This window comes from Papilio polytes, unplaced genomic scaffold, assembly GCF_000836215.1.
Source record: "Papilio polytes unplaced genomic scaffold, Ppol_1.0 DF824180.1, whole genome shotgun sequence".
In the NCBI taxonomy this organism is placed as follows: domain Eukaryota; kingdom Metazoa; phylum Arthropoda; class Insecta; order Lepidoptera; family Papilionidae; genus Papilio; species Papilio polytes.
In genome coordinates this window covers 393,127-416,238 of record NW_013525024.1, presented here as the reverse complement: position 1 = coordinate 416,238, position 23,112 = coordinate 393,127, and the positions used below count along the sequence as shown (strand labels likewise).

Sequence of the window (23,112 nt, the reverse complement as noted above, 5' to 3'; positions counted from 1 at the left end):
GCTTACTTAAGCAGACGCATTTGCAATGCCACACGCAATAGCATCGGTCGTTCTTCTTGATTGTGACGTCTCTTACAGCTATAGACTCGTCGTCGTCGTTCAACAGTGTTACTGAAACAAATAAATTAAATGGTACGATTGTTGTTAAAGGATTTAAATTTTAACCATTCCCTCCTTATATTTAAATTGTTGTAGCTACCGTATTAATTTTTATCTTAATGAGGTTAAAATGTTTAATAAACGTTTTTCTTTTTACCGTAGCAATGTGCGGAGTCGTCAGGTATTTCGAAAGGCAGGTCAAGCAGGAAGCGCTGGGTATGTTTGGGCGGTATGATGACAGCCTTTGCGACGGGCTCCTTGTAGCCTACCTGATCGAGCACGCCGGGGCCACAGTCGCGCGCCGCTACTCTATATAAAACAATAACTTTAATCTAATCTAAGTTTGTTATACTTATTTAAGTATTTTAAATAAAGAACTACTTAGCACAAGGAAATATACCTAAAGCGAGCGGCAGCAAGACCAGTATTAGTAACTTGTAAAGTAAACGCTGTTCTTGTTCGCCGCGTGTTGTCCGACACGGCTGTCATGATACGTCCAGAAGATCTGTTCATAATATTGTTAGGAAATTTTAACAACACACTTACGAAATTCTTACTTATGTACGGAACGTCTCGAAGATGTATTTGCAACATGTAAGCAGATCTAGTTAATTACTGTTATCATCATTGAACTAGATCGAGGAAATCGTTTCCGTCTGAAAAGTCACGTAGGATTGTGGCCAATCGCTTTATTTATCTATTATAAATAACAGCAACAATCTATACAAAATATTAAATTTTGTTACCCAACGTGAATTAATTGGTTTCCATCTGCGCGAGACTCGACGTCTATTTGCGAATGATGCGGCCTTCGGTGCGGGATCAACATATACTGGTCGGAGCCGCGCGACGCGAACATGAGGCTCTCCATGTTGCCGCCCATCACTGCCCGCGACTCACGGATAACCACACGGCGAGGACTCTAACATATATTGACATACATATGCCGTACACATTTTATTTAAGAAATCGCTATACGGATGCTGATTGTTTTAATTTATTAAAATAAACAATATTCTTGTATTAACTGAAACTTCCTAACAATGTGATTATTTTACCTTAAATTCTTGAGATGCGTTACTCATAGGTACGTGTGATGAGTTTTGTTTCATCTTTTTTGTATCTTCAAATAGGATGTCATCTATTGCTAGCACCAGGAATTCACCAAATTTATCTAAGGTCATTTTCAAGCAAGTAAGCTTTCGTGTTTACAGAACTTTTTTGCCCAAATTATGTTTTAAACTTATAAAGTTTACCTATAAGTGAATCTGACTTATGTTCCGAGTTAGCTATATTTGTGCCGCGTATAGGTATCAGTAGACAGAGGCTTGTTTTGGGCAGCGCGAACTCTTCGTGTGAGAGCCACTCCGCAGGTCGATACTGGATACTCATGTCCTGGTTGCTCCACACAGGGCGTTGAGTACTCACACTAAAGTTTACGAAGTACTTAATAAATGTTACTCTAGTGTCATTTGTCATAGTAAACATTTCTCAAACCTTGAATATAAAACAAATCTATAACAAATGTGAATATGGAGAACATACCTAGCTACATCTTCCTTAGTAATATCGTTCCAAACAGTTTTTCCTTCTGGTGTACTCAATTTTTCGTACAATTGGATGTTAACGGTATACCACAAGTCAGGATTACCGATCTCATAAACTGCATATTGTTTTTCTCCGTTTCTTACTTTCGGAGAATCATTCGTTGATTCAGTTGTCGTTTCTTCATCTATTTCGAAAGCATCTTTTGAATAAAATTGATTAAATGTCGTTGATTCCATTTTGTACGGATCGTAAAATTCGTTGATTAAATTTTTATTAAAATTATCTTGTTGTAGGGTACCGTATGTTGTATCGTCTAATGTTGGAATTTCGTATTTATCGTCTTGTTTCTCGTTGTAAGGAAATCCATGATTTCCTCTTTTTCTCATATTGAGTTGACGTCGTTTTTTAAAGATATCACGTGTTTCTCTATCTTGGAAAAGAATCTGATTATAATCATGTATATTCCAATACGAAATTTGGTCCGCGTCGAAATACTCTGCGGTAGGTGGTTTCTTCTGACGCTTTGCTTGTTTAGTTGGTGTACTCTTACATTCACCTCGACAAACTATATTAGGACCTAGAAAATTGATTATAATAATAAAACACGGTATATTTGAATAACAAAAATGTAATGTTCATGTGTTTAAACTAACTAGACAAATATTTTTGAGCATCCAATTTTTTCCAAAGCTTTGGAAAGTCTAAATAAATAGTAAAGTTATGAATATGAAATCAATTCCTAAACTAATTCGAGTGAGTCGATTCGAAAGCGAGAAAAGTCTTCTGGAGGCCTTTTTTGCGGTAAATTTCTCCAGTGTTGTCATTTGCTATACAAAATACACTTAAAAGTTCCAATGGAATATAACCTCTATTCTTTTGTTTATTTTAATTTTTTCAATTTTTAATCAATTTTAATAAAGTCAGTAAATTGAAATTGTAATATTAAAAAGTCGCCATATTTTAAAAATTGTATAACAATATGAATAACTAAATATTTGTTTGTTAAAAATGTTTTGGGTTTTAATTTAATTTGTATTTGTTAGAGTAATAAATAATTCCCAATTTAGGAAATGTTTTATAATATTTTCTTTTCAGTTGCATTCACTGGATTTTCCCTAATTTGGGACTATTTTCATTACACTGGTATACATTTACGTCACGCACACTAACCTCTCTACAGGTATAATATCTATGGTAAACCGGTAACTGAGATATCGTTATACAGGGTTCTTCGAGAAAAACCGGTGAGTCGCGTCGGTGTTGACATGGCGAGCCGGGGACGGGGACAGGGGCGGGGACGGAATCCGACAAGCGCTGCGCGGCGGAGGGGGAACGGAACGAACACGCGCGAGGCGTAGCGAGGCAATGCGAGGCCGGTCACCCCACGGCAGTGTGTCGCCAAGCGAGTTATCAATTTAAAGCGTATTGTATTTATCATTAAACATTTTATAATCTCATTCATGGAAAATTTCATAGAAGGTGTACGCCAACATCCATGTCTGTGGAACCCTTTGCATCCAGAGTACAGAGAGATGAATGTGAAGGACAATGCTTGGCGGCGCGTGGTGAAACATTTCAACAACGAATCTATAATTCCTAACAGTAAGTGAATGCACAATAATATTTTTTATTGAATTATGTTTTGAATCAATGTGCAAATACAATTTCTTATTTAAAGAACACAAACAAATTCAATAATAACTCAATACCGTGGCACTACCTTGAAATGTAGTAAAAATCGCAACACCAAGCTGAGCTAAACCTAAAAATAATTACAAGCTCTGTTATTTATAAAAATCTATTTGATTTAAAACGCGAAGTGTGGATGAAAAGCGAACGTAACGGAGACGTTTTTAAAAACATTTATGTAGTCTTAGGCTACCTGCCATTGATGGCTAGCGGAGCGAGGGATAGGCGGACGGTAGTGACGCGGGGAAGGTGAGATAGCGACAGGTGCAACTCAAACGCATGTAGTGATAACTCAAACAGAATTGATGACGAGCAGATCAGCTCACGGTTCGCATGAGTAAAACGGATCAGTAACCCGGCTCGCAGCTTAGCTCAAATTGTAACTGTATAGTTTTGTATTTGTGTTTATTGTTGCGAGTCACCGAGCAGTGTGTAAACAAGTAACGAGCCGCTACCAATGATTGGTACTTCTGCAAATCTTCGGCTCGTATAATTATAAAACATCGCGTTTAGCCAATTTAGTTGTTGGATCACAGCTCAAGGGTTCAAGTTCATTTAACCTTAACTTTTTAAGAGCGAAACTAAGATATGCCTAGTATTGACGCAGTTGCCTGGCTCCATTCTTAAGCCTTCATCTTGTCACTCTCATCCTGTACATATAGTTTGTTATTCAGCTCCGCACTACTTACATTCTTCTTATACATAGAAAAATTCGCTACCAATGTACCTATTTATGGTGTTTTTTATTTTATTTTTAGTACAAGTTGCCAAAATTGAATGGAAGAAGCTTCGCGATAACCACAGAGACGCACTAAAGCGAGCTAAATTGGGCAAAAATAAGCTTCTCCCCGCACATATTACAACTTGGAAGTACGCTAAGATAATGCAGTTTCTCGAGCCACATATGAAATACAGAATTACTGAAAACATAGAAATGGAAAACATACAGCCCGGATGCAGTACAAAAAAGACTGATCAATGTTTCACAACAGATGCTGAAGACGATATCAAGCCAGTTTGTTCCAAGAAACGACGCCACATAGAAAATACAAATGAAACTCCACAAAACTCAGACGCACTAGAATCGTTTTATAATTGTATATTGAAGAGTACGAAAGTGATGCCTCCTTGGATGCAAACACAAGTGAAGAAAAAAATATTTGCTATCATCATCGAGGCGGAGGAAACGCTCGCGGAACAACACAGCGACGCCACCAACAACCCAAGCCAGGACACTACCGATATGACAACTGAACAAAGCGATATTGAAGAAAACACGGAGCCCAAAATAAAAATTGAAGTGTGCTCGGATGATGTTTAATACTGCGAAGAGGAAGACGTGTACTTTCAGCATAATTAGCTAAAGGTTTAAATATAGGTGATTTAAACCTGTCAATGAGGAGACAAATGTATTCTGAGACATTAAAGAAGTACCTTGTAAATACGGAGGTATGGTGGACATCTCACCAATGGTCATGTTTAGAAAGGGATTGACGCGTTTTTTGCGCTCCAACGTGTGCACTGTTTGATACTTGTAACTATCTGAACTATGGACTGCAGTTTGAATGTCGTGCTGTAGTCGGCTCTGTAAAAATATGTATGATATACTGGTTAATGAAGAACTATTAATGTATAAATAATACGCATAAAATGCCAAATGAACCTGAAAAAGTTTTTTTACTTTATAAAGTCACTAAGCCCATTTATCAGCCATTCAAACTTTCGAAGTCCTTTACAGTAACTATCCTAACACGCTTGAAAACTAAGGGAAAGTAGCTACAACCGACTGCAATGCATCAATACCTACGTTTTTGTTCTTTTTGCGTAAGACGTGTTCATCATCTACATTTGATAATATCCCGCTCACAGTCTGAAATAATCATTTAATTTAGACATACATTAGGTACATTCAATTCCTTATGAGGATTTTTATTGAGCACATTTAGTCCAAAAATAGTTTGTGGAACGTGGTAGCAACAATAAATATTACATAATGAGGTTTATATATAAAGTCGTAGAGCGCAATGTCGGAGACCACGGTTACTCTAAATTTTATCATCGACGAGTTGGTACTGTCTAAATTAAATTAATAAAAGCATGCAATCCATAAACGGATTAAATGAAAACCCTTACATCTATCCTATGTATCTTGTATGCCTGAACCGGCGCCTCCCGACGAAGTCGCAGTACGAAGGGGTCAAGTAAACGCACGCGCTTTCTTTTTGAACCATCGAATACGTGCTCTATTGGTATATATTCATCGCCTGAACTCGTCTAAAATTCACACTTATGTACTAAGCATTTACTGACCTTTATTTCACTATTAAAAAAAGTAATGACTATCAAATTAGAAAGCTTATTTTAAGGTCATCACTTATCATATCCATAGGTAGCTTATGAATGTGTTCCAATGACCATATGTAACACATATAAACTTAAAAACTAACTCCAGGTTCACTTGTCATTTTTACAGTGAGAGCCAATTTCTTTTTACATTCACGTAAATTGTTATGTTTGAAAAGTTCCTCGCGTTGAAATCGGGCGTTGTCGCTGTCGTCAGATGTACCTTTTCTGTTCTGTGAATAAGGTTGTTTTAAGCATTAAAAGAAAATGTGATTCAATGTGACATTAAACGAATTTATGGATGCCAGGGTATTTAACTTAAATTCACATAACATTTATTATATAGTAACCAGGGTGCACGAAGACTTTCCCTAACGATTTGCAAAGGACTCTTTCGCGCCTTAAGCTGCGCCGTATTTCGCATCCAGCGACGGTGTGCAAAGTTATAAAACATGCATCGCACTGATAAGTGCACTATAAACTTACGTTAGGCTCACAATCAATGAATACAGCCCTAACTTCGACTTGAGATCTCTGAGCATCTATCTCGCAATTTAATACAGACAGTAAGAATCCGTACAGTAATATCCCTGTAATTATGATTCCGTTTTAAGAAGTTTACAACAAATTGTTTAATCAATGATTACATAACTCACTAAAATAAAAGCTATATCTGCGGCGATAACTTTTAAATATTACAGTGATCATAATGAACATAAGCTCCAGCTGTTTTTTCACATTTGACTATTTTGGCATTGTCGTTGTCAACAGACAGAAAAATGTTTTTTTTTTATTTAGGCTGTGTACGATGTTATTTAGATTTTTTTAATTTGCTTAAACCGACCCTGGATCTGCGGCTGAACTGTTGTTTAGAAGAAGATCTAAACTTAGATCTAGCCTAGGTATTACCTATGATCTTCTCGATATTTCCAACTGAAACGTATTTGTGTAAAGGTCTGAAATCTTGTGTACTGTCTTCTTGCAATAAAAAAAGGAATGTATGAAAATAAAAATTACAAATCATCTTAATTATTTAATTTGTTACTTGATTAAAATTGTTCAATGTTCACAAAGTTGCACAAATTAAATGAGAAACGGAAATACTCTTTATTTCTGTCAATAATTTAATATATTCCATAAATTAGAGAACAACAACAGATTCATAAAAAATATCGAGCGAGCAATCATCCCTTTCTCATTCAATGCGAGGATTATTTCAAATGACCGCCTAACAAATTACATATTATGATGTACAGATTTCACTAGAAAAAGCAGAGATGAAATAGAATCAAGAAAGATATTACAGTACAAATAATACTAGTTGTATGAAAATACCTAGATATTGCAATGAAACTGCCTGTGATTTTAATATAACTAGCATTTTACGAAAAACATGTCTTTTATGTATTTCTACAAGTATATAACATACTTGATCGACCAGTCACGTTAAGTAGATTGTCTAGAATTGAAATATGCGTCACATATTTTTTTATCAAGATAAACGTAGTTTTGAATTGATTGTAGTGATATTTATGAATGATAGATGAAGGATAAAATGTCGCTACTAATGCAGTGCATGCATGACCTAGATTACAAAAAGACCTGATCAATATCACTAAAAATCACGATGTTAATTAAATCTCGCAATTCACTTTACAATTATCAACGACATACTTTTCTAAAACAATAGATTATATTGATCAGATCCCTTGATGACATGATAACTTATAATTACTGCAAATAAAAACAAAATTAAAAAACAAACAAGGGAAATTATATGACCACCAATTGGAAATGTTAGGGGCCTATGAACTTAATGACTAAATGTATACCTACAGCAAAATAATTATACAGCAGAAAAAAATGTCATCGACATCTAACTTAAACATACTGGTTACTGACCAGATGGTAAAAAAATGGTACAGTTTTTATTAATGCAATATATGGCGCGAGTGGTATGGTCTTTACGAGTTTCAATGCGAATAGTGAATTATATTGAGTGCTATCCTCACCGTGAAATTCCACTGTTGTACTCTTATAAACTTTTGATGGCTCCTACGTAAATTATCATATGTTCGAAACGCACGGGCAAGTCGCAACTTTAAACATTTATAGGATTAATTACGATGCATCAATCAACATACAATAGATCTACATTTCTTCATTCAAAACAAAATCTACATTTCTTCTTTATAATGTTACTTTCAAATGTACATAGCAATTAGTATTTATAAAGTTAATTTAAACAACATTAAATAAATCAAAATCGTGCCTTAAGACAGTTTACGTAGGAGCTATGGATATATTGTTGTCTTTTTTCTCCAAAAAGAATGACCGGGATGACATTTTATTATATGTGCATAGACAGTGGAAGCCCACAGTCGTGACACTCACATCGCTATAAAGCCTATACACAAGCATCCTCTCGCGGTCCATTTTCACAGCTATTTCTAAATGAAAGTCAAGTTTGCGATTGATAGCATTCAGTTTTTATAAATCGTACTTCAGTCATCTATATCTTCGAATTTAAATGTCTCAAAACTGAAACTTTTCATTTAATTCACTGTTTTCAATGGTTATGTTGGTATAGTTACAAAAACTCTTGGTTATTCTTCTTATCTTTTACAACAAATAAGTTTATCGTTAGAGTAAAATAACACCGATTTAATAAAAAATAATTCGTCAAATCATCACAAAAATCTAATAATTTAAAATTAAGATTACAAATGGATTTAATGTAGCATTGACTATTTACAAAGTAATAGAATTGAATACTATCAATCATTTACTTAGCGTAGCGTGTTTATAATTTTATTTCTCAGGACATTTCTGACATTTTATGATTCATTGTCCATCGAAGAGCAAGTAGCAGTTTTACTGGTCTGAAAATAAAAGTGTTTCATTACTTTGGGTTAATTAAAAATTACGAAATCACTCAAGAAATAAATAATTACATTGGTTGGCGACACTTTCAAAACTATGTTTCGAAATAGTGTTGTGTTAATGTTTTTGACAAGAAATGTGTATTACTTTACAGTAGATATCTTACCTCGCAACTATCGTAGAAATAAACAGCCGTTTCGTTGTCCGGGAAATTAATTGTGTAAGTCTTGTTGACATCATCGCCCACACCCGACCACGTGCACGAATCACCATTAAGCTAGGGGAAAAAAAATATGTCAAAGAGATTGCAAGGCAGTTCCTCGGATATTCCATCATTTATATAAATGATATGCTTTACTGTCATTTTGAAACGATAGCCAAGGGGATTAAAGTAATATAACTGATTTACCTGGAATTCAGTATCAATAAATATGAGTGTGTCTGCAAGCACTTCGCCTGTGTTCATGTCGGTCACGAGGATCTTGGGCGAGTACAAGTTCTGGTCAAATAGCACTTGTATGTTGGCCTGCGGGCAGCTCTCCTTGTTGCTGCCTTTTTCTACTATTGCTTCTCCTTCACATGAAAAATATATTCCTGTTTCATCTTCTTCTTCCTATAATAAAAAAAAAAAAAACATTATAATCGTGTTACAATACAAACAACCAAATCCTGGCGTCCAAAGGTTACTTTTAAATTGAGTTCTTTACCTCATTGTATTCATCAGAGTCATCATGTTCATAATTTTCGTAATCCTCATCCTCTTCCCTGTAGTCATTTCCTTCATCCTCTTCCACGCAATAACCTTCTTCAGCCATATCAAAATGAACTTGTTTAGTTTCCATGACAGGTTGCTTGATGGTTTCACTGGTAGCAGGACTTTCTGTTTCCTCTTGGGTACTCGTCACAACCAATTTCTCCCCAACCTCTGCCTGAGGGACGCTGGTAACTTGTAGTGGCGCAATTTTTCCTTTTGCTTCCATGGTTTCTTTTTCCTTTCTTATAGCCTCCGCGGCTGCAGCTTGTAAAGACTGAAACAACGGTTACCTATTACTTATGATTTCTATATTTATTACTGAAAGGATGAACATTTTTAGTAAAAACAGTATAAAGAATGTTAATTTAAATGGCTCAATTTATGCTCTACTTACCCTAACACATTCAACAACTTTGTCATGGAAATTAGTAGCGCCAACAGGCGTTTTGAATCGCACGGCCAACATCTCCTGCTCGCCCGCGGCGTTCTCCTCGCCGTAGTTCATCCCGGCCCAGGTCCACGCGCGGTTTGAATTCTTCATAGGCAATAATTGCAAGTCCATGAACAGCAACATGTTGAGTACCAATTTGTGCACCTGGTAAATATATGCTAAATTAATACTTGGAAAAAGGATGTACAAGTTACGTTAATTAGTAAAAAACTAAAACTCTTAATTAACTATAATGAAGAATTAAAATATAAAAATATGTTACCTGTTCTCGCCTGAGTAGAAGGCGGTAAGTCATTTGTTTAGGATGAAATAGCACTTTGATCTCGCCAACGCCACGCTCTTTCCATTCCCGACCTTTTTCGTCGTATCTAAATAATTTACAACGTTCACCAAACAGCTTCACCTAAAATAACATGTTTTATTTATCATTTAGGTATATGAGAATTATCGGGATAACGTAGAATAGGTTCGTATTTTGTGGACAACTGGGGCTTACCTCATCTTCTTCACCAGTAGTTACAACAATTTTAGCTGGCAATGGAACAATAGGCTCATAATGAGGGTCGTACTCGTCAGCGGCTGCTCCTTCTGACTCGCCCTCAACATTATCTTGTGACTTATCTTTATTCACTTTACTAGTAAATAATTGCTGGCCAGCTCCTTCCCATTTGAAATCTGCTTTTTCTGTTAATAAATAAATAATTATAATAGTGAAATACAAAAATTGTATAAATAGGAACATGTAAAGCTATCTTACGTTGAATGTTAAATCCAGATGCATTTGAAGATAATGCGGCAAATGACAGCTCATTGTCAACTTTTAAGGCTCCAGCCACTTTATTCTCTTTGTCATCTTTAGATGCATCATTGTCTTTTAATGTCACTTCCGTCACAGCTGTTGCTTGATTTATATTATCTTTAGGCTTGGAGCTAATGGTCACTGCTTCACTTGACCCCTTCCCAAAAAAACTACTAAATGTTTGACCCTGAGTACTGAAGGGACTAAACTGACCCAATTTTGGTGCATCAGTTTTTAAAGCGGATGGACCGAACATACTTCCTTGACCCATTCCACTAAAGAGGTTAATGGGCTTTTGATCATCTCCAAAGATAGATTTGACTTCAGAATTCTTTGGCATTTCTTTACTATTACTTGATAAATCAAATAATGATTTGTTACTATTTACACCTGTAGATGTCTGTATCGGTTTATTTTCGAATTCCATACTTTTATTTTCTGTAGATATATTACTTTTCACTGTATCTAACTTAGGTGGAGCTAAAATAGATTTTTTCGTAACTGATGATGGCTGAGGAGAAAAAATGTTTGTAGTTCCAAATGTCAAGTTCTGTTCAGACAATCCAGAGCTAGACTTTTCAGTTAATGTGTTGTCTTTGTTAATAGCTCTGCTTGCATTTAAAGTGTTCGATACAAATGCTAAAGGAGTGCGGAAAATAGAAACATCGGCAGTTTCATTTAAGATGCCTGTAGTCCCATAAGCCGTATTTGCTGGGCTTTGTTTGGAACCATCCGCGGGAGTGGAAATATTGATTTCCGACGCTCCTACAGTAGTGTTAGATAACGATGTTGTTGTAGAATTACAAGCTGGTTCACTTGTAACATCTTCGTCGTTACAACCTCGACATCCTTGACACGGGGGCTTACTTTTGTAGGTGTAAAAGTTTTCAGGCAGTTTAAGCTCTATAGCTCTTTGCTTGTCTTCATTGGAGGCAAGTATTTCACTTACGAAAACAACGTCGTCAGTCTCCTTTTCTTTCTTAGTATTATTGTATTCGGCTTGAGAATTACAAGCCATGTCTACAGCGACCTTGAATTTCAATGCATGTTCAGCACTTGGAAATTTGAGGCAAAAGTTTTCAACGCGTGATTCTCCTTCGCTACAATCGTTAATAGTTAAATGCCAAGTTTTTTCATCTTTCGCTGAGCATTTAATTTCAGACGTTAGATTATAGTTAAAGCAAATGTTTGAATCTTGGTCTTGTCGCATTATTATTCTGAAAATATAAATTAACATAAATATTAATTCATTAAATGGAGATTTGCATTGAATAGGTAATAAATAAATGAGGCAAAATTTAACTTACCTTAATTTATTGCTCTCTTTAGGTTTTAATATTTTTACTATGCCGACTCCATATTTTTCCCATTTACCCGATATGAACTTGTACAAGTTGGCCCTCTGTCCAAACATTAAAATCTCATTTTCTTCTTCACTAACATTGTCAACCTGAAATTGTTTAATAATTGTTAAATGTGATTAAAATTGTTCTATTTCCGATTAACAAAATGAACTTGAGTTTAGAACTTACCTCTTTTAGAATACTAAATGGACTAGGAGGAAGTTTTGCTTCCTCTATATACACAAATTTACTTTTTTCTGTATCTTTAGATTTATCCTCAGTTTGCAGTGGTTTATAGGTAAATCCAAAACCTTTTGTGTCATTTTGTTTCGGAGCAGAAAAAACTTTAGAGTCATCACTTTTAATGGAAAAATTTAAAGGCTGTTCTTTCTCAACCAATTTGGGTGCACCGAAAACGTTAGGATTCGTCTTTTGATCGCCAAAAGATATCACACTCGGAATGCCAAAGGTAAAATTTTGAGTGGTATTCGTGCTAAACAAATTTGTTTCACTTTTCACAGTCTTCTCATCATTTAGATTATGAGAAATGCCAAAAGTAAATTTAGGACTTGAAACATTGTTTGTAAATATTGATTTATTCTCTTTTATGGCAGCATTCTGATCAATTAATTTGTTTTCTTTGGGTACAGAATTCTGATATCTGGGTTTGTTACACGCGCTACATTCAGTCACGTCGCTATTGTTTCTTACTAAACACATGTCACATTCCCACGAACCTTCCTTAGGTTTAAATTTATCTCCCCAACCAGAAATAGCATTATTTGTCTTAGGCATTACAAAAGTATATTGACTTCCGCTGTTAGAAATTGGTTTGGTATCGGCTTTTGATGAGGGTTCTTTGGGAGTATTACAAGCGCAACATAGCGCTACATCTGGTTTATTGTTGATATAACAAGTTTTACATTCCCAACTCCCAACTTTAGGTTTAAACTTATCACCCCAAGTAGATGACGTATCAATTTGAGGAGGAATTTTTTTATCGCCATTGCTGTGATTAATTTGTTTATCAGCATTCGATCCCTCTTTAGGTGATTTTGAATCATCAATTTTAGAAAGAGCCGACATAACAGCTTTTAGAAAATCTTCACATATTTGAACAGTTTTAAATCTTAAACAGAAAGTTTCAGGGATTAATTCTCCCTCTGAGAAGTCTTTGGCGCACCACGTTACTGCTTTATCCATATTTGGCATTTTCTGGAAGGTAATATCTTTACTAATAGCGTGATTACAACATACTTTCATAATTTGTTCTCTTCTCATTAAAAGACGAATTTTTTGACTATTGTCTTTGTGCATCAATAATTTAATATTTCCAAGACCTCGTTCTTTCCATTCTCTGGTTGATGAATCATATCGTAATAATTTTGCACGATGTTCAAATAAAATAATTTCATCTTCTTCGCCAGTTTTTTGATCGACTAAAGCAGGTAAAGGCACAACAGGTTTGAAATCAACTGCAGGTTCAAATTCTTCAACAGTATCGGAAGTATTCAATTTATTTGTGTTTTCTGTTTGTTGCTGATTTTGTGAAACTGAATCAGTTTGTTTTGTTGTAGTATTAAACAAGTTAGTAAACTGTGTGCTGGTGTTGGATTTGAATGACAAAGTACTAAAAATATTACTTTTTGATGTTTGTGGGGTCGTAGGTGTATCACTTGAAGTCACATTATTGATAGTTTTAAAAGATGGTGTAGTCGAAAACGTGAAACCGCCAACAACGGTTTTATTTTGATCCAAATCGACTTTCGTAGTTTGTGAAATTTCAGGTTGCTTTTGATTTACACTTGTGGTGGTTATTGAAGAAGCTATAGCCTCTTGTCGAGCCTTTTCAAATGTGTCATAAAACTGTTTCGCAATTTCAGCAGTTTTGAATCTGATACAGAACTTTTCAAATATAACTGTTTCTTCGGCAAAATCGTTTGCTACCCAAAAGTAAGCTTTCGTCTCATTCATCATTTGTTTTATTTCCATTTCTGGCAAAATTATGTGATTTGCACAGATTTTATGAATTTGTTCTCTCCTCATGAGTACTCTTACTTTGCCAGTCTTTTTGTGCTGTAATAATTTCATTTCACCAAGACCCCTTTCTTTCCATTGTTTATCGACAAATCGGAATAATTTGGCTCTTGCGCTAAATATTACAACTTCATCTTCTTCTCCAGTTGTCACCTTTACTTCAGCCGGTAAAGGTATGATTGGTTTAAAGTCCGGACAAGGGTCATAGTTCTCTACCGATGTGTTACTTTTTTCTGATAATGTTCTTGATTTGTTAAGAGAAATATTGGGCGATGAGTCAAATGGTACACCGCTGACTATGTTGGAATTTTCTTGTGAAGTGCTATTAAAAAGACCGGTAGATTGAGTATCGGCAAATATAGATGGATTCCAAAAGGAAGAAGAAGTTGCAGTTACAGTTTGTTTAGTCGTCCCTTGCGTAAAACCAAGTTTTGACGGGGATAAAGCCCTATTTTCGGAAGTAGTTGGCATTGGTATCTGATAATTATGAGGACTTCCCTTGATGTGCTGGGGTGGGACAGTTACGCTTAATACTGGCGCAGGAATTGCGGCACTGGTAGGTAAGGGATCAGATGAGGTTATAACTACATTCACCGGTAGTGACCGCGAGGGGTCTTTAATATCAACTGTACTAGTTGGTTTTAAAGTTGGAACTGTTGTTGACAAAGGAGCTTTGGTAACAGAAGTTGTTATAATTGTAGATGACAACACAGGTATCGTAGACACTGTAGGTATCGTTGTCACAGATGGCAGTGTGGATGCAGAGGACATATTAGGAGGGATAAGATGCGCATCCAGATACATTTGATCTGGTGTTGGATATACATTAGGGTAGTTCATCTGACCCCTAGTAGGGTCAAATAATTGCGCTCCTGGCACAGACTGTGGTTGAGTAAATTGAGAATACTGATTGAACAAACTGTATAAATTTTGCCCATACATATGGTATGGATTAGATGGCATTGGGAATGGAGGTACAAGACGTTGAGTGAAAGGTGGTATAACCTGAGATGGTGTAAAAGGTATGTGCGGCGTAAATGTTGAAGTGCTCTCAGTTGTTCTATAGTTTTCATCCAAATTATACAAGTCACTTTCATTTACCGCTTGATCAGAAGATCCTTTCTTCAACTTAAACACTTCTTTCTTTAACTCAGCCACTTGTTTCTTTAATTCTACGACATCTTTACATTCGTTTCTACATTCATCTATTTGACCTTTAACTTGGTCAATTGATATTTTAAGAAGTTTAAATTGTTCAGTAGTATTTTCTGTATTCAAATGAATGGTGTTTATTATTTGATTTCCCATCGTATTATTTTCTTTAAACCATACTTTCGTTTGTTCCATGAATTCATTAATCATTGAGTCTTTTTTTTGCAAATTTCTTATATGTGTTTCAATTCTTTCTAAGTACTGATTATCTATCCTGTTGTTTTCTAATAATTGAGAGTCTATTGCAGACCGATAATTGGTAATGTTAGCTTGCGATTGATGTTTAGGTGTAGAACTGATATTGCGAAAATGATGGTTAGGTCGAATAGAAAACTGTTCACTGGTAATCAGAGAAATGTTTTCGTCGGATAAGTACTTCCCTTCTATGTTGTTAACATGAGTAGAATAGTCTGGATCAACTTTATTTATACATGCTTCTATGTCTCCAATCAAATCTTGTGTTTCAGAATATAAGTTGGTACTTTTGAAAGCCTCAGTTTGTTTCAATTTATCCAAAGCATTATAAGCAAACTGTTTAGATTTCATTAATAATGACATACACTTTGAGTCAGCTCCAGCTTCTCTCGAGTTGGATATTTCTTCCAAAGCAATTCTTTTGTATGTTTCGCCAAGATAATAAAAGGCCTTGGGGCTTTTTATATTGGCTAGCAAATCAATCACTTTTTCAAACTCTCCATCTCTGAGATGTATAAGAGCCACATAAAGTTTACATTCTTCAATTAATGTGTTAAGTTCTTTAGATCCAAGGTCTGAATGTGTATAGTCAAAGATACGCTTTTTAGGTATTTTAATAAAAGTATTGTTTTTTAGTTGGTTCAAGAGCGGTATTGCTGCTGAATAATATAGAAATGCTCTCATTTCTAATTTAGTGCTTCTTTCTTCTTCAGTTATTAGCTTAGCTTGCTCACTAAAAATCCGACCAAGAATGCAAAGAAGCTCTGGATCTAAGCCATGGTTATCTATACATCTTACTACTTCAATACCAGCACTTAATGTGGCACGGATATCTGTTAACTCTGTACCCAGCTCATTTTGACAGAATTTATAAGCACAATCCCACCATTTCATTTGTGTAAGACTACAAAGTAAATCAGTAATATTGGCTGGTACAGTGTGTGGTCTATCATCAGCAGCATATAATTTTTGATTATGTTTTTGTTTTGCTGATAATGCAGAACAGTAAGCAAAGGCATAAACATCTATTTTGCTGAGGGCTTCTGGTCCACTATTCGTAACAGTAGGCATTAACATGTCAAAGAGAGTACATTTAAAATCAGATAAATTTTTGTAATTAATCAAAATCCAAACAATATGATGTAAGGAATTTGGATATTCTCTTTGAGCATTGTCATCATAAGCCTCAACTTCACTTCTTCTTGGTAACCTGATTGCAGGAATATTAAATGAATTGGATGTAATGTGAGATGTCTTCATTTTTGCTTGATATTCACTAATTGGGTAAAGTTTTTTGTATAGTTTTTCTTTCCATTCAGGGCTAGAACAATATTGTGATATTTGATCTAGAAACAGTTGACTTTTATCCTGACAATTTGAAAGTAAATAATGCCCAGACTGTGAACATCTATAGCTACCCTCTATGTACCATCGTTGAACTACCTTTTTTTGTTTTTCTGGAGCATGGTGAAGCCAATTGACCTTAGAATCCATTGGAACTATTTGCCATGCTATTAGCATTAAGGGATCTGCTAATCTAGTACTTTCCCTCCAATTTATTAGATCTTTTTTTGCCTTTTTAAGTAGAAAAGTTGCAGTATGGAAAGCCAGCTGACCTTTGTGGTGTTGCAAAAGATATGAGTGAAATTCTGAGTGTCCACTGGGTGCACCAACACGAGCAACATTTTCTATTGCTTGGTCATAATGAAAAAGTAAATCATTGCATTCAATCAAACTTTTTGATGAACCACTAGGTATTTCTGTAAGACTTAGGAGACATAGTCTCTCTTTTACAGTCAGCAAAAGTAATTGGTATAGCCAATCTTTCAAGTCAAAAGTGTAACTTTTTAAAACCTGGGATATTATTTCATACCAATCATTGTTTAGTGAAAAAAAATTGTTGTCAAATTCTACATTACAACTGTGTACAAATGCATCTTTTATTTGATTAGAATTCAAATAGTGTTTAAGTAAATGAGCATGAAGGAGTGCTTCCTTTGGCCTTTCTAGAAGCTCTGCTTTTAGTAATTTAACTAATGCTTCTGGATCAGGGTTAAATTTACTCAAAAGCTTTTCTCTAAGCCGAAAAGTTGTTGTATGTCTTGGAAAAATAGCTTCTGCTTTTTCACACCAATATTTTGCACGTCCGGGGTCAATGGTAACTTCATCATCAGCTAGCAACTCGCAAACTAAAATAAAGTGTCTTTTGTTAGCCTTGAAAAATGTAATCAATTTCATTGACCTTCATTATTAATTATAATAATTTTCACATTATAGAAGTCTATCACACTACATCTGTTTCCCATAACACAATGATACTAAAAGTATATCTTTCAATTCATTAGCAAACATGAATCTTAAAACCAAAATTTATTTTACTTTTATGATTATACTTTTTATTAATATGGTGTTTATGTGCCAACAAAATATATTACTTAAATATTTAGTTGCAATTTTGATCCACATAGTTTAAACTATTCAAAAACTGTCCATACATAGATTTAATGCAATAATATTATAAACAAATTATATGCCCCTTAAAAAGCCACAGTAAGTTCCAAAATTGATCAAAACCATCACTAGAACTTCTAGAGAGATTTTAATATTTGTATTTCCATTACTTTATATCTTCTATGGACTGTCATTGTTTAGCTAGAGTCTTGCCAATAAGAACTTTTAGTTAAGCAAAATAAAGGTACATAACCTATATAATTTACCCCCCCATGAGACAGCAAGATATTGTGTACTTTTCCATAGTGTGCATTATAAATAGATTAGAAATTATGATTTAAATATTATTAATAAAACAAGACTAGAAATCCAATTTTGTTATAAGAAAAAAAACAAATTATTATGCGAAAAAGTAATAATACTCAATACAGAAAAATACTTACTGTCAAGGATGGTAGTTGTTTGTGTTGGATCAACATCAAGTGAAATTTTGTATTGCTCAAGAGCTTTTTCTTTTTGTCCTGACTTTTGAAATGCCTGTCCAAGTAGTTTATGCGCGGCGGCATTTTTATCTTTGCATGTAAGGTATTGTTCAACGTATTTTACACAACTTGCATAGTCCCCTACATCGAAATACAACCGAGCGATGGAATATGCCCGGCTATTAAACTGTAAAAGTAAGACATTATAGTAATTTCAATTAAACCAAGATATAAGCCACAAACGTGTATTTTCTACATACCTCTTTTAGTGACAATTTAGATGTTAACGTTTCCACGTGTTTATCGACGTCCTTTTTACTTCTATACATTTTTGCGCAATAGTTATGACGCGGTTTAAATATATGAATGTGTATTTTCAAAGAAAACTAATAGCGTGGATGCAAAATCTACAAACGGTCACAAACTTTGCCTTCATCATTATTCTAGAGAAGTTGTTACAGCATGAATCTTTTACTAAATAAAAGATTGCCAGCATCGGTGTCGAATGTCGATTAGTTAGTTCATAACAGATTTACGTAAAAATTTAATATTTAATAAAATATTTTCAATTGTAATAGCAGTGTATTTTGTGAATTACTTTTATTTTTGCTAAAATCCTGTTTAGTTTTTTTTTAAACAGGTAGTTTAATCTTTTGTGTTACGCTGCTATTAAATTGAAAGAATTAAAAATCTAAAAATAACGTGAAGTGCGTGAAGGGCTTAGTAAAATCTTTTAATTTAGTATAGGCATGTTTTCCGCTTTGATATTTCCAAAGTACAAGTTTTTCAATTTTTCAATTCGCATTATACCTATTACTAAATTTATGACATCAAGTTTTAGCCGTTTTCGACTTTCTTTTTATATATTTGAATTAGGGAAACTATTTAAATAAGGACAGTAGTTTTAGGCATTTTTTTATTAAATGTAAAACATTTTCAAGAACAATAATTAGGATTTTTGCGACATTCGAACAACCACGGCGACGCTGTGCCGCCGTGCCGCCCCTGTATTTATGTTTTATTTTTCTGGCAACAATTAACAGTGGTAACAGAATGCGCCGTTCACAGTTGCCCAGGAATGCAAGGACTGTATTGGCGTTGTTTGCCCACATTACGCCAGTCCAATATAATCTTAGAGTCGTGACCTACATTACAGTAACAATGAGTTAGCTATCTAAATCATTTCAACCGCTATCGGATGAAATCATCTTTTTAACAAACGCTAATTATGTTAGTTAAGGTTTTATCAATATATGTAACTCTTTCCCAGCCGTATTGGATATATCCGGCAATAGAGAGCCTTTTTGAATTTTGGCAAAGTCAATACAGTCTTACAGAATACATTATTTGATTTGAAAATCGTAAAAAAAAACAAGAGAAATTTGACAGATAAAAACTACAAACCGGGAAATAAGGCGCGATTCTCAATCCCCAGTCCAAATAAAAATTCTCTTACTTAAATAAGCGTCGTGTGGTTCCTGTTTAGTTGTTGCGTCAGCGCTAGACTGGCATAGGCTGGACCGTGCTCACTACACAGTTACGGTGGAATCGCTGGACTGTCAAAAAACTATGTCACTTGATTGACAATCCATTGATTATGGGCTTCTGACCGACTGTACTGGCCAAGTGTGAAACACAAACATAAACTGACAACCACTGACAACTGTCAAATGTTTCCTTCAACTTGTTTTGTTAGCATTTTGTGGCGTTCTGTCATTTAAGAGTGCCCTTGTTTTCACTTTTATTATTTTATATTACAATACTATTACTATAAAATTATACCTTTACCAAAGTAACTTAAATAAGTTGTGAAGTTTAAGTTGTTATGTCTACTCTGTAAGATTTAGTAAAGTATTGTTTTAGTAAATACATATCACCACTACAACCTTGTAGTTTATTATTGTTAATTTTTAATTTCAGATTTAAGTGAAAACATTTTTCAAAATGAGTGACTCTGAACTAGCCTATGGGTCCTCTCTAACAGTTGACTCAATTAAAGTTATTGCAGAAAATGTTGGAATTGCAAATCTAGGTGATGATGCTGCGAAAGAACTGGCTGATGATGTTTCATTTCGGCTTAAAATAATTGTTCAAGATGCAATGAAGTTCATGCATCATGCTAAACGACAGAAGTTGTCAATAACAGATATAGACAATGCTCTCAAAGTTAAAAACATGGAGGTTACTTTCTTTTTTAATTATAATGGATTTATAACATTTACGAGTTGTTAGTTATCAAGGACATAAGAGGGAAATTAATTCAATATAATAGCTGATAGTGATGTGTGGAAGAGATACTGAAATGTTACTTGATACATTACTGAATATTTAACAGATAACTGTTCTGCTATATTTTATATTTTGTTGTAAAAACAGAGATTTAAATATTAATATGCAAATATAACAAAATAGTGGTTGAGTGCCAGGTTCCTACACTAGGCTCTTGTCAGAGCAATAGTTCTTTTATTTTAATGTTAGTGCTAAAAAGTTTCTATTCTGAAGGATAGTATAAATATAAATAAGTGTACAACCATGTGCTAATTCTTCTGCTGTAATATGCAAGTAGACGTGTGTCATAGGCAGCGCAACTTTCATATATAAGATTATTTTAAGTAAAGTTGTAATATATCAATAATTATGTAGAACTGTTTACTTATTTTAAAATGCACATCTTAGAACTTTATGCATGTATTGTTAAATTCAAGCATCTCATTGAATGTCCCATTCACTTTGGTGGATCAAGTACACCTGCTTAGTGTAAACTTCAATCCCTCTGCAACTTATGCTGTTTCAACATAAAATTGCATTTTCAAACTGATGTTTATTGTGTTGTGTGATTTATGGAAATTAAAATGACTTTGTAAGATTTTAACAGACTTTTATATTGACATATTTTCCAAAAACTACACTAGGCAATAAATTGTATTCTCAATTATTACTTTATGGGAAAAACAATTAGATTTTACTAATGTTCTTCATAAGCTTACAATATGTGTTATTTTTTTATTTAGATACTTTTATTTTATTGTTTAAGTGTCAATATGGCTTCATACAACCTGATTCATTACCCTTCCGTTTTGCATCTGGTGGTGGCAGAGAATTATACTTTGTGGAAGAAAAGGAAATTGATTTATCAGAAATACTGTCAACACCACCCCCAAAGATACCATTGGATGTTTCTGTTAGAGCGCATTGGTTAAGTGTTGACGGTGTACAGCCTGCGGTACCTGAAAATCCTCCTCCATTGTCGAAAGAAGCTCAAAAGCTTGAATCTGTTGACCCCATTACAAAATTAAGCAAGCCTAATAACAAAGACTCTGCAGGTATATGTTGCTTGACAATGTTAAATAACATTTAAAAATTCTTTATCTTTTAAATCTGCTTCAATAGATAAAAAAATTTTATTTCACTATTGTACATCTGAAAAGACTTGTATTTTAATAATTTGCTATACCTTATAATATTAAACTCATATTTATAATTCAGGAAAACCGGTGTGCGGAAAAGCAGCTCGTTTGAAAGCTTCAGAATCTGTACATGTAAAACAACTTGCAACTCATGAATTAAGTGTTGAACAACAACTTTACTACAAAGAAATTACGGAAGCTTGTGTTGGAAGCGATGAAGCCAGGCGTGCGGTAAGTTGTTTGAGAATGGGACATTGCTAATATTTTTTTATATTTAAATGGGTTACATATTTGGATTGTGAAATATATTGATTTTATGTCTTTAACAGGAAGCTTTACAATCATTAGCATGTGATCCGGGACTACATGAGATGTTGCCGAGAATGTGCACTTTCATTTCAGAAGGAGTTAAAGTAAATGTTGTTCAAAATAATCTTGCACTTCTTATATACCTGATGAGGATGGTTAAAGCACTACTAGACAATCAATCCCTCTACTTGGAAAAATATGTAAGTATTTTATATCCATGTTCAATTTGTAATGCTATTAACTGTTCTTGGACCGCACCATTTTTTTTTGTGTTTTTAACAAAATGGATTTTTTTTTTCAGTTACATGAACTAATTCCTTCAGTGTCGACATGCATTGTATCGCGGCAGCTATGCTTGCGACCAGAAATGGATAACCACTGGGCCCTGCGGGATTTCGCAGCACGTCTTATGGCGCAGATATGCAAAACATTTAATACTTCTACTAATAATCTACAAACAAGAGTTACAAGGTAATTTTAAGACTTTTTAAGATAGTTAATATATACAGAATTTTGTATATATTTTAAAATCTCTTTACAGTGATCTTCGTAATATCTACATATTTATTTATTTAAAAAAAATCCTACATTTTCAGGTTATTTGCGAAGGCATTACAATGTCCCTCTCAAACAAATAATGAAACTGGTAATGGTCCTTCAATGGTCACTACCATGAAGGAGTCGGAGAAGACCCCTCTTGCATCCCTGTATGGTGCAGTACAAGGATTAGCGGAGCTGGGACCTGAAGTTGTCAAGGTAAGTTACTAGATGCCCTTTAACATGATGAAAATTTTAAATTACTTGTTTAGTCTATTTAAAAATATTGCTCTATTACTTTCACATAGTAAAGTTTTTCTGATACATCAATTCAAAAATGTTTATAGATATTTCGCACTTAGAATATTTTTACTTTGATACTTAGTGTTTTTTTATTTACTGGTTTTTATGTTTGACGACAAGATTTTGCGATTTGTGCTGTTAAAAATATTTAAACCAGAAAAGGCTTTATTGTTTTCTTTTTATCTACTCGAGTGAAACTAGCTTGGGTTACGAGGTAAAATATGTCGTTAGGTGTTTATTCTGCCGCGCGTGCGTTGGCTGGGCGAGCGC

The 23,112-nt window shown here is 34.4% G+C and overlaps 4 protein-coding genes across 5 annotated transcripts in view; 2 read left to right on the top strand and 2 right to left on the bottom strand.

Moving 5' to 3' along the window:
• The window catches only part of LOC106110973, an 8,958-nt gene extending 2,150 nt beyond the window's left edge, over positions 1 to 6,808 (bottom strand). Inside the window, exons 1-13 of the mRNA XM_013292942.1 lie at positions 6,336 to 6,808; positions 6,166 to 6,269; positions 5,784 to 5,912; positions 5,470 to 5,610; positions 5,144 to 5,206; positions 4,771 to 4,921; positions 1,645 to 2,224; positions 1,356 to 1,528; positions 1,158 to 1,273; positions 846 to 1,021; positions 500 to 604; positions 257 to 408; positions 7 to 111 (exon numbers count right to left, since the gene is read on the bottom strand). Coding sequence (XP_013148396.1) covers positions 7 to 111; positions 257 to 408; positions 500 to 604; positions 846 to 1,021; positions 1,158 to 1,273; positions 1,356 to 1,528; positions 1,645 to 2,224; positions 4,771 to 4,921; positions 5,144 to 5,206; positions 5,470 to 5,610; positions 5,784 to 5,912; positions 6,166 to 6,269; positions 6,336 to 6,396 — 2,056 coding nt within the window. The 5' untranslated portion in view covers positions 6,397 to 6,808. The remainder of the gene's footprint in view (positions 1 to 6; positions 112 to 256; positions 409 to 499; positions 605 to 845; positions 1,022 to 1,157; positions 1,274 to 1,355; positions 1,529 to 1,644; positions 2,225 to 4,770; positions 4,922 to 5,143; positions 5,207 to 5,469; positions 5,611 to 5,783; positions 5,913 to 6,165; positions 6,270 to 6,335) is intronic.
• Positions 2,813 to 6,269, top strand: LOC106111114. Of its 2 annotated transcripts, XM_013293086.1 has the most exons (3): positions 2,813 to 2,891; positions 3,124 to 3,249; positions 4,095 to 6,269. In XM_013293086.1, exons 2-3 carry the CDS (start codon positions 3,180 to 3,182, stop codon positions 4,655 to 4,657), a joined length of 633 nt encoding a protein of 210 aa, XP_013148540.1. In that variant the 5' UTR covers positions 2,813 to 2,891; positions 3,124 to 3,179; the 3' UTR covers positions 4,658 to 6,269. The 2 variants fall into 2 exon arrangements, with proteins under 2 accessions (XP_013148540.1, XP_013148539.1); XM_013293085.1 differs by lacking the exon at positions 2,813 to 2,891 and having other exon boundaries at positions 2,930 to 3,249.
• Positions 6,809 to 8,303: 1,495 nt separating the features above from the next.
• On the bottom strand, positions 8,304 to 18,769 carry LOC106111113 (E3 SUMO-protein ligase RanBP2-like). Its single transcript, XM_013293084.1, has 12 exons — positions 18,547 to 18,769; positions 18,248 to 18,473; positions 12,099 to 17,542; positions 11,874 to 12,016; positions 10,525 to 11,783; positions 10,264 to 10,451; positions 10,030 to 10,170; positions 9,711 to 9,911; positions 9,270 to 9,590; positions 8,972 to 9,175; positions 8,729 to 8,839; positions 8,304 to 8,561 (listed from the first exon to the last, which is right to left on the bottom strand). Exons 1-12 carry the CDS (start codon positions 18,613 to 18,615, stop codon positions 8,517 to 8,519), a joined length of 8,352 nt encoding a protein of 2,783 aa, XP_013148538.1. The 5' UTR covers positions 18,616 to 18,769; the 3' UTR covers positions 8,304 to 8,516.
• A 1,213-nt stretch (positions 18,770 to 19,982) lies between these two features.
• Positions 19,983 to 23,112, top strand: part of LOC106110972 (transcription initiation factor TFIID subunit 6) — a 15,291-nt gene continuing 12,161 nt past the window's right edge. The window contains exons 1-8 of the mRNA XM_013292940.1: positions 19,983 to 20,122; positions 20,207 to 20,467; positions 21,321 to 21,609; positions 21,773 to 21,924; positions 22,023 to 22,202; positions 22,304 to 22,473; positions 22,599 to 22,758; positions 23,074 to 23,110. Of these exons, the coding sequence (XP_013148394.1) occupies positions 20,231 to 20,467; positions 21,321 to 21,609; positions 21,773 to 21,924; positions 22,023 to 22,202; positions 22,304 to 22,473; positions 22,599 to 22,758; positions 23,074 to 23,110 (1,225 nt within the window). The 5' untranslated portion in view covers positions 19,983 to 20,122; positions 20,207 to 20,230. The remainder of the gene's footprint in view (positions 20,123 to 20,206; positions 20,468 to 21,320; positions 21,610 to 21,772; positions 21,925 to 22,022; positions 22,203 to 22,303; positions 22,474 to 22,598; positions 22,759 to 23,073; positions 23,111 to 23,112) is intronic.

What these genes read in the sequence shown, in the direction of transcription:
- LOC106111113 (XM_013293084.1), bottom strand. Translation starts at nt 18,615, where the DNA reads ATGTATAGAAGTAAAAAGGACGTCGATAAACACGTGGAAACGTTAACA. An exon ending in CATTTAGTATTCTAAAAGAG is followed by an intron (nt 12,017 to 12,098) that starts GTAAGTTCTAAA and finishes AAACAATTTCAG; the next exon opens with GTTGACAATGTTAGTGAAGA. An exon ending in ATTTCTACGATAGTTGCGAG is followed by an intron (nt 8,562 to 8,728) that starts GTAAGATATCTA and finishes TTTTATTTTCAG; the next exon opens with ACCAGTAAAACTGCTACTTG.
- LOC106111114 (XM_013293085.1), top strand. Translation starts at nt 3,108, where the DNA reads ATGGAAAATTTCATAGAAGGTGTACGCCAACATCCATGTCTGTGGAAC. An exon ending in CGAATCTATAATTCCTAACA is followed by an intron (nt 3,250 to 4,094) that starts GTAAGTGAATGC and finishes TTTTATTTTTAG; the next exon opens with TACAAGTTGCCAAAATTGAA.